At 48.4% G+C, this 9527-nt stretch overlaps 1 protein-coding gene across 1 annotated transcript; it reads right to left on the reverse strand.

The window, feature by feature from the left end:
• Window positions 1–2041: 2041 nt before the first annotated feature.
• On the reverse strand, window positions 2042–9070 carry LOC125554977 (aspartokinase 2, chloroplastic-like). The gene is made up of 14 exons (XM_048718315.1): window positions 8548–9070; window positions 8351–8433; window positions 8206–8246; window positions 5831–6047; window positions 5659–5713; window positions 5328–5438; window positions 3922–4049; window positions 3647–3755; window positions 3462–3554; window positions 3264–3374; window positions 3214–3228; window positions 2997–3113; window positions 2788–2850; window positions 2042–2647 (listed from the first exon to the last, which is right to left on the reverse strand). The coding sequence occupies exons 1-14, from the start codon at window positions 9049–9051 to the stop codon at window positions 2042–2044; spliced, it is 2253 nt and encodes a 750-aa protein (XP_048574272.1). The 5' UTR covers window positions 9052–9070.
• Window positions 9071–9527: the final 457 nt, after the last annotated feature.

Genomic DNA, 9527 nt, shown 5'->3' on the forward strand with positions numbered 1-9527 from the left:
AATGAGGGCGCAGATGGCTTCCTCCTCTGCGGCCGCCTGTGCCGCCGCATCAGCCGCCGCCATTTCTGCCGCGATACGGGTCTCGGCAGCCCTTATCCTCCTCTTCCCACGGCGGGCAGCCCGTTCTCGGTGGGACTCATAGTCTGCTCGACCGGTGATGGGGAAGGAGAGATTTTCTGGTTGCCGAGACCGCGATGATCTAGCCCCGGAGGACTTGAGCTCCCATTGAGCCGACCTTGTGATGGACAAGACCCATCCATTCGCTTAGCATATTGATCGTTCAGTTTATTGCTATTGCTTTCTTAATGTCAAATACATATTCCTTCGACTATGAGATTATGCAACTCCCGAATATCGGAGGAATACCTGTGTGCTATCAAATGTCACAACATAACTGGGTGATCATAGAGATGCTCTACAAGTATCTCTGAAGGTGTTTGTTTAGTTGGCATAGATCGAGATTAGGATTTGCCACTCCGAGTATCGGAGAGGTGTCTTTGGGCCATCTCGATAATGCACATCATAAAGATAGTCGGTAACCTCGGGCAAGTAACCCGGTTCGACCGATAAAGATATTTGTAGAATATGTAGGAGCCAATATGGGCATCCAGGTTCCTCTATTGGTTATTGACCGGAGAGGTGTCTCGGTCATGTCTACATAGTTCTCGAACCCATAGGATCCGCACACTTAACGTTCGTTGATGATATAGTGTTATATGATTTGGTGATCGAATGCTGTTAGGAGTCCCGGATGTGATCACGGACATGACGAGGAGTCACGAAATGGTCGAGAGGTAAAGACTGATACATAGGACGATGGTATTCGGACACCGGAATAGTTTTGGAGTGAACCGGGTACTTATCGGGTCACTGGAAGGGGTTCCTGGCACCCCCGACAAGTGTTTGGGCCTTATGGGCCAAAGGGGGGGATAGACCAGCCCACAAGGGGGCTAGTGCGCCCCTTCCCTTGGCTGGCCGGCCCTAGGGGAAGGAAAGGGGAGGGGTGGCCCCTCCTGCCTTTCCCTGCTCAGGAGAAAAAGGAAAGGGGGAGGGAGCGCCACCTCCTCTTTCCTTCCTCTCGCACTCCAAATATGGAAGGGGGCCGCCACTTGGGGGAGAACCCCAAGTAGGATTCAGCCTACTTGGGGCGCCTCCCCTCCCCCTCTCCCCACCTAGGTGCCGTACGTTCGATGCTTGATCGGTTGGAACGCAAAGAAATTCGTCTAAATCAACCGCGTTGTTAAACGCTTCCGCTTACGGTCTATGAGGGTACGTAGACACACTCTCCCCTCTCATTGCTAAGCATCTCCATGGATAGATTTTGCGTGTGCGTAGAATTTTTTTTGTTTTCCATGCAACGTTCCCAACACCTTGGCCCAAAGGCTCGCCGCTGCCGGCATTTGGCTTAGCCACCGCCATCTCCAGATCTAGGCCAGAGAGAGGAGAGCATGGGGTGAGGGGACAAGAGAGTGAGAGAGAGGAAGGGGCCGACCAGTGGCTTTGATTCCGATCGGACCGGTCGATGTAACGGTCGTTAGCGGCCGCGCCGTGAGTGCGTTGGGCCACGTGGCCTCACTAGTGGGTCCAAGTCGTTAGAAAACGTTTTAAATCGCTAGCGACGCGCGTGTCGGGCTTTTTGAAACAGCTGACCCCTGACTTGTTAGTTATCGCGGAAAAGAATTGGTAGTCTTTTGGAACACTAATCCAAATTGTAGTAGTTTTATGCTATTTACTCTTTTGAACAAGATGTAGTTGATAATTCTAGCGGTGAGAATGGAAGGGAAGGCACAACTAGTGTGGAAAGAGGTAGAGCGGAAAATAAGTTATGGTGCTATTGGTGGCACCGGCAGAGCCAACATTACGTGGTGCTGGTAGGGTAGGGTGGAAAACAGGTAGAATGAAAAGAAGTTTTGGCTGGAGGTAGCGAGTATGGTTGCCGACATGGCGGTAGCGAAGGTGTCGGCCATGGTACGTAGACAGTTACATGACATTACAATACTATACATACAACATGTACATCATCATGTCTAAATTACATCATTTATATCATCCACAATGGGTCGAAATCGTCGAAGGACGTCAAATCTTCCATGGACTCATCACGACGGGGCGGAGGTACATTTGACAACAATGCGTATCGACCACTATTGGTGGGGTCCCACTCCGACGTTGGGAAGAGCTTATCCATGAACGGCTCCACTTGAGACATCATGGTTTCCGTCCAGAAACCCTCTCCGGCCCCCTCGTCAGGCACATCGCCTGTTGCGGGTTGAGGAATGGATTGCTCCCCTCCTCTGGAGGGCAAAACCTCAGGATTGTTGATGTTGTCGCCTCTGACGGCCATCGGATCGCCGTCCGGGGACCACTGGTGTTCAGTTTCCCCCATATGATCATCGGGCTCAGTGCTCGTCAGTTTCTGACGCACGTTTGGTGGAGCCACCAAATGTTCGTCACCCGTCTTTCTCTTGTCGCTGGAGCTGGCTCCTACCGGCGGTGAGTTCTCTGGCTCTTGCACCTGGGAGCCATTAAGCTCCAGATCCACTTCCTGGACTTCTCGCACAAAGACATTCCCAAAAAATGCTGAATGAAGGACTTGCACACAATGTTTTGTCTCGCTGTCGGCGACCACTAAGGACACCTTCATCACCTGTGCAATCACAAATGTTCAACTCACCATTTGTTCAATCTGTTTTAAACAGATAAGAGCAAAAAAAACTACCCTTGCGAGATATTGCACAAACAAAAAGAAATATATATTCATTTTTGGTGGAAGTGTTATGTATGTACCTCGGACGACCCCTGCGAGAACTTCTGGACATCAACATTAATGCCCCGTAGAACATTGACTGCCTGGCGTGTAGCAACGATTAAGAATGATAAGATACTAAGTGATCGACCCATGGCAGGATAAAATAATAATAAGCATTCCCTCATACAAACCTAAATGTTGTGGTAACAATCCAAAATCATTGATTGACGACATTTGTGGTTCTTACCTTTAAAAAAATGGTTGACGACATCTGTGTGTTGTTTCCTATCAGGGAGATGACTGATCTGTCTTGTAGGCAAGTAACAACTGCAAGCTTTTGAAGCTCTTCAGCTACATTATCAAGCTCCTGCCAAATCATTAGGACAAATGAATGAACCAGGAGTTCAATATTTATTATAGAATAACATAATAGTAAGATAGGCAAGAAAAGGGTATCTGAACACGTTGTTGGAATATAACTTAATTAAAAGTGGAATATGATTCAGATGTTTACCAATAATTCATGACTCGACATCTTTGATGGTATTACTATCAAGGAGATCTTGCCGTCACTAATAGCCACACAATCGAATGCTATGCCAAAATTTCCAAGTGTTGAGAATGACTACACAAATACTATAATCAGACAACCAATAGTCATGTATATAACTCAAAACATAAACCAAAATATGCAAGTCTATTGCTATGATACCGTTGCTAAGAAAGCAGACTGGTCTAGGATCCTTCTGCTCTCTATGTTCAGCATGGTAATTTGTGATCTCGACACAATGCTGGTTAATACATTCTGAAAAATAATTGTACGGTTAAGGGCCAGCAATTAAAATTGCTACACACGGAAGATTAATTGTAATTTAGGAATATATTCATATAACAAACCTTGCTCATATATCTTGTTTTAGCTATCTTGGTGCCACGTGCTTGAGGGTTGCACAAGTTCTTAACTATAACCGGTATGCCACCTTCCATTGCTTGTTGCATTGACTGCAGATGTAAAAATGATTAACAGTAATAATAGAATATTGCTTCAGATTTGCTAAATCATCGAGTATTCACAAGTAACTCTGGTAACATATCAAAAGAATTTATATATGACATAATGTTCACTATCGAGCCAACACCTGATGCACAAAACAAATATAAATTAGAAGGATGGGGATAATACCTCTGCACCAAACAACCCAAGTTCAGCAGCCTCACCAAAAGTCAAGTGGGGCAGTGGTATTGCATTTGCACAAACATTAGGATCACACGTCAAAACACCGTCTACATCCATCCATACCTATTGCATATTAGGAGAGCCAGTTATACTATTTTTTAATATATAAACAAAGTTTCAAATCGCGGGCGAAATTGGCGCTATCGCGGCTGGAGAGCCTTCCCGCTACGCTATGCCTAATTTTCCGCGATCGCCGCGCGAAACAGCGCTAAGTGGCTTAGCTGTCGCTGCAGTTTCGCTGGAATGGCTGAGATTCGATTTTAACGGGCCGAAACAGAGGCCCAGAACAAATCGTAGCCCAAATTTCCTCTGATAGAGCAGCCCGTCCAGAAACCTTATCTTCATTCCATCCTCTCGCTCCCATCTAAAAAACTTGCGGCGGCTGCGCGTCTGCTTCGCCGCAAGCCGGAGTCAGCGACGAGCGAGGCGGCGACCAGGGCTCCGGCAGGAGGCTGCGACTGATGACAAGGGCCTTCTACTGGTTGTACTACGATGTCGTCTCACCCGATAATTAATCCCCGATTCCATCCCATCTTCACTGTGCAGCCAGTGCTCCTCCGCCGCCGCTCCTTCTCCTCGCCAACTCTCAATCATCCTTTGCAGCAGGCAGGTTCCAACTCCCAGTCTATCGCCAGGAGGTATAGGCAAGTTCTTCTCTGTCCGTCGGCATACTCAGTAGCTCTAGTACTCTGTCCGTTTGCTGTTATTGATCCATCCTAGTCCGTTTGCTGATTCAGTACGAATGTTGTCTTTTTTTTGCGGGGAGGATATTGACTTATTTATGACTGAATTTATACTGCAAATCCTCTGTTTTCTGCTGAAAATCCTCTATTTTTTAGACAAAAATACATGCATATACTGTTGCCGCTAAATGCGGTAGCGTTTTGACGAGCCAGCCGCGAAATGCTTTTGCCCGCGATCTTAAACTTTGTATACAAATGAGTACAGAGACACCGCACAACCTTTTACTTGCAACTTCTAAACTTCTTTGGTTGAACAGAATGAAACATATTTAATAAAAAGTATAAATGAGTAAAGAGACACCGCACAACCTATTATTTGTAACTTCTAGACTTCTTTGGTTGAACACAATGAAACATATTTAAAAAATATAAAGGAGTACAGAGACACCGCACAACCTATTATTTGTAACTTCTAAACTTCTTTGGTTGAAGTTGAACACATGGACAACTTCTCAACCGCAGAAACATAATGGTCCTATCAAATAGAATGCTTCTGGATAGATGATTTGTAGCTTTGTAACTTGTATGGTTAAGCAGCTTAGGGCCTAAGGGAGTTTTCACGTTTCAAAAGGTAACTGATTCAGATTAGATAAAATACCTGGATTTCTCTTGATCCCAAGTCTCTGCCGATAGTAGTGGCAGTCAAATCACTACCACCCTTTCCACGAGTATTGACGGCATACAATTCCCATTCCTGAAATTTCATACACATTTTCACCATTTAGCTCCCAGGTTTCACTTGCTGATTTGACTAAATTTAAGTTTTGAGCTCACGTTTCCATTCCAATTGTAAGAAAGAAAACTTGGCGTGGCCAACAAAATGTCTACTGTTCCATAGATCAAATAAGCAAAAACATGGATGTCAGAAAATAATACTATTCCTATAAATGCCAAAATTGCAAGTTCACATTTTCTGATCCAGTAGTTACTTTTCTATGGTACACAGCAAGATACTGACTTACATTTTGGAAATCACCTAATTGACTATCTTTCACATCTGCACACAAAAATCTTGACATAATAGGAAAAGGTAGATCACGAAAAGGGTCTAGAATCTAGACAAAAACAACAATACCAAAAAAGAAGGTTTATGCAAGCAACTAATGTATTGCATTCGCTAGGAGTATGTTGACCCAAATTTTTTTTGTTACAAGAGTATGTACCTGCCGTGACCCTTCCCCAAAGTTATTTAAATATGCAGAAAATATTCTTGTAGACATGTGTTCACCAAAGGAAACAAGGTAATCTCGTGTCTTAGGGGTCAGCTCTTTCATAATAGCAATGCCCATAAGAATGTTTTCCAGCTCATCCAATGAACCTGATTCGTTTAACAATGAGAAAGGTAGTGTTAGTGCTGCAAAACATAGCTTGACTGAGGAAAACATAGCTTGTATAGTGCTGGAAAACATACATATGTAAGCTGAAGAAAAAGAAAGAGCAGAATAAAAAAAAACAGAGGGGACGGTGAACTACCAATTTCTTCTGCTTACATATCGAGATAAATCTACTGATATAGAAATAGACAAACTAGAGTGAAGCTGCTAAGCAAATATAGCACGACAATAATTATGGAACGGAGGGAGTATCATACAAAAGTTGTCCTTGTTGAACACACAAAAGGGAGGTGCTCTGACCTTTTTGCTTACCAGGTAAGGCTCCCAGTTGCGCTGTGAGAGATAATATAACACAGGAAGAGAGGCGCTCCGATGAATCTGTGAACAGAAGGCTTGATGGTCACATTGAGCTGCGCGCTGCTGGAAAACTGAAATGGCCGCGGCGTTTTCATCCGACATCGAGCTCGTCCATGCCTGGGAGCGCCGCGCAGGATGGCTCAGGAGGGAGAGAGGAGATAGGATGTGTTGGAGCCTTGGAGGAGAGATCGAAGGAAGGACCGGACCAGCCATTAGAGAAGGTTTGTATTTAACAAAAAACTACCACAATTCATGGAATTGTGCCTACAAACTACCACTTTACAAATTTATGCTGAAAACTACCACTTTTTCACTAATTCTTTACAAAAAACACTAGTGACTGATTTGGATGAAATTAAACTCGATTATGACAGCGCCGCCGGAGTACTTCATCTTCTCCGCCTCCGGTGAAGACCGCCGCCGCCTCGATCTCTTTCTCCGGTGACCCGCGTGCCTCCTCTGAGTTCATGGCGGAGCTGGTGTGGCCGGAGCGGCTGGCGCCAAACCTTCCATCCTCCTGCCATCTGACGTCGTCGCCGGCGGCGTGCGTACCTCCTGCTTTTTCCCCTTCCCTCTCTCTCATCGACTGATTTCCCCACCTGGCGACCAGCGGGCACATGCGGTGAGCTCGGCACGCGCAGGCGGCGAGACTTGCGGGGCGCGGCAGCCACCAGGGAGCGCGTGCGAGAAAGAGGGGGAGGTGGTCCGAACCTGCACCAGAGGCGGGAAACGCTGGCGGCGCCGGCGAGGTCGGCAAGGTCGTCGCAGGGGGAGAGGTCCCCCCGACGCAGTCGACGAAGCCTGCGGGGTACATGCGGCGACCAGCGGCTCACGGCAGAGCATGGCGGCCAGCGGCGGTGCGTCAGCGCTGCACGGACGAGGCGAGCAGGTGCGACGCGGTTCGCGGCAGCATGTAGCGAGGCCAGCAGGGCCGCTACGCAGCTTGGCCTGGCAAGTGGCAGCTCCGACCGCAACGAGCAGCAGTAGTGCATGGCCATGGCTAGCTAGCCTGGCAACTCCGACGGTGTTGGGTACACCGTACACAAGCAGCTAGTGCGGTAGTGTCTCCGCCGCCGGCCATCTTGCTCGCATTGGAGCGTGTGGGGGCTGCCGGCGTGCCTGTGCCTTCCCGGCGAGATGGGCGAGCTGGGGGGCTGATTGCTTTTTCTATACTGACGTGTGGGCCAACTCGTCATAATTGAGTTTAAACAAGTTGAATCGGACACTTTTTATACATGGTAGTTTTTAGTCAAAGATTAGTGAAAAAATGATAGTTTTTCGCACAGATTTGTAAAGTGGTAGTTTATAGGCACAGTTCCATAAATTGTGGTAGTTTTTTATTAAATACTCGTTTGTTGGGGAAAGCACGACATTCTGGTGACTTTGAAGGCCGGGTCCAACTGGGGTCATCAAAAATATAAGCCAAAAGAGAGAGGGGAAAGTGAGACCACCAATAAGTGGCATGGTCAACAACAGTTGAAAGTGGAAGTGAAACATGCCACTAATATAATTACGAATCTGGTGGGGATGATGATGCACTTAATTGTGTGTTAATTTTGTACCCGTTAGTACTGCATGAACATCCGGTACTTGGTGTCCGACCTTGGTTGCTGGCTTGCTGCACTTTGCCATATGCATGTATGGTCGGATCTGCCGCCGTGCCGCATCGTATAGAAGCAGTATGAAAAACATCGTATGTATAGGCATAGCAGCACTCTTTTGTATCGACAGACAGACATACACGAAAAACAACGGCCGTAACATACTAGTGGTATATATACCTACCTGAAAACATGGGCTTATGCAGTCCAAGATCACCGATCATCCTGAGTAGAGCAAAGCAAAGCAGAGGAACTAGTCTATATCAGATCATGAATGCATGCGCATTCCAGACAAGGAAAGCAGAGCGAATTAAACAGAGCACACACACCTGAAATGCAGCTCCTTTACCGTGGCGAGCTCGTGGATTTGGCTCACCTCTTGGGAGCCGCAGCTCAGCGCCTTCCATGCAGCCTACGTTCAGATTTAGCATGCACTGTAATGGGTCAATCCAGCTAACAGTTACCGTGAGAGAGAGAGGGAGAGAGGGAGAGAGAGAGAGAGAGTTAGAGTTAGAGTTAGAGTTACCTCGAGAAGGTTGTCGGTGGTGTTCCCGATGGCGGACACAACAACCACCGGATTATCCAAGCTGAGGACAAGCTTGGCCATCTCCTTCATCCGATCGGCCGACCGTGTCAACGACCCTCCGAATTTCATCACGACGGTCACCGCCGCCGCCGACGCCTTCTTCACAATTGCCACGCCACTCCTGCTCCCTCCCATCGGCCTACACCGAGTGCCATGCTTGAAGGAGAGAGGCGGCTTCCGGCCGACCCCCGGGCCCGGGGAGTGAAGATCGTACCCTAAGGTCGTCGTTTTACGTTCCGTTACCTGGTGATCACACGATGGACTTGAAGGAGCAGCAGCAGCAGGCGGCGGCGCTGGACATGCGTTGTCCCCGGCCCCGCCGGGCACGCTGCAGGCTTCCGTAGTGGATGCTTCAGCGTCCGAGCGAGGCCGCTGTGACTTGTACACCTTGCAGAGCACCAGCTGCTCGCCGGCCTGCTGCTGCTCGAGCCCAATCTCGACCATGATCCAGCCAAGACTTTTCCTTCCATACGGTTTTGCGGAACCAGGCGGGTTCTTGACCTTGAGCACGTACGAGAGCTTGCGCTTGTACGCCCCAACGGGTTTCTCGTCCGGGCCTAGGATGGGCAACTTTCCCGTCTCCGGGTGCCACTGGCAGTTGTCACCGGCGCCGGCGCTGCCGACGTTGAGCTTTCGCCTCCGCGCACCCGGGATGTGGTGGTAAACTGCTGGGCTGCAGAAGTACCCCACCTCCCCGAGGTCCGTGCCCAGAGCATGGTCGCGGATGAGGTCCGCGGGGGCGGCCGAGCATACATCCGCCTCTCGGATGAAGCTGTCGGCCGGGAACGGCTCCCCGGTGTCGACCCTGTGGCGGAGAAGGCTGACCTGGTTGAGATCGTCCCCAGGATCCTGCAGCTGCGGCGTCAGGTTCTGAAGCTCGCTCCTAGTAACCAGCATTGGGCTGGCCGGCTAGTCGACGG

The sequence above is a fragment of the Triticum urartu genome, chromosome 4 (genome assembly GCF_003073215.2).
Source record: "Triticum urartu cultivar G1812 chromosome 4, Tu2.1, whole genome shotgun sequence".
In the NCBI taxonomy this organism is placed as follows: Eukaryota; Viridiplantae; Streptophyta; class Magnoliopsida; order Poales; family Poaceae; genus Triticum; species Triticum urartu.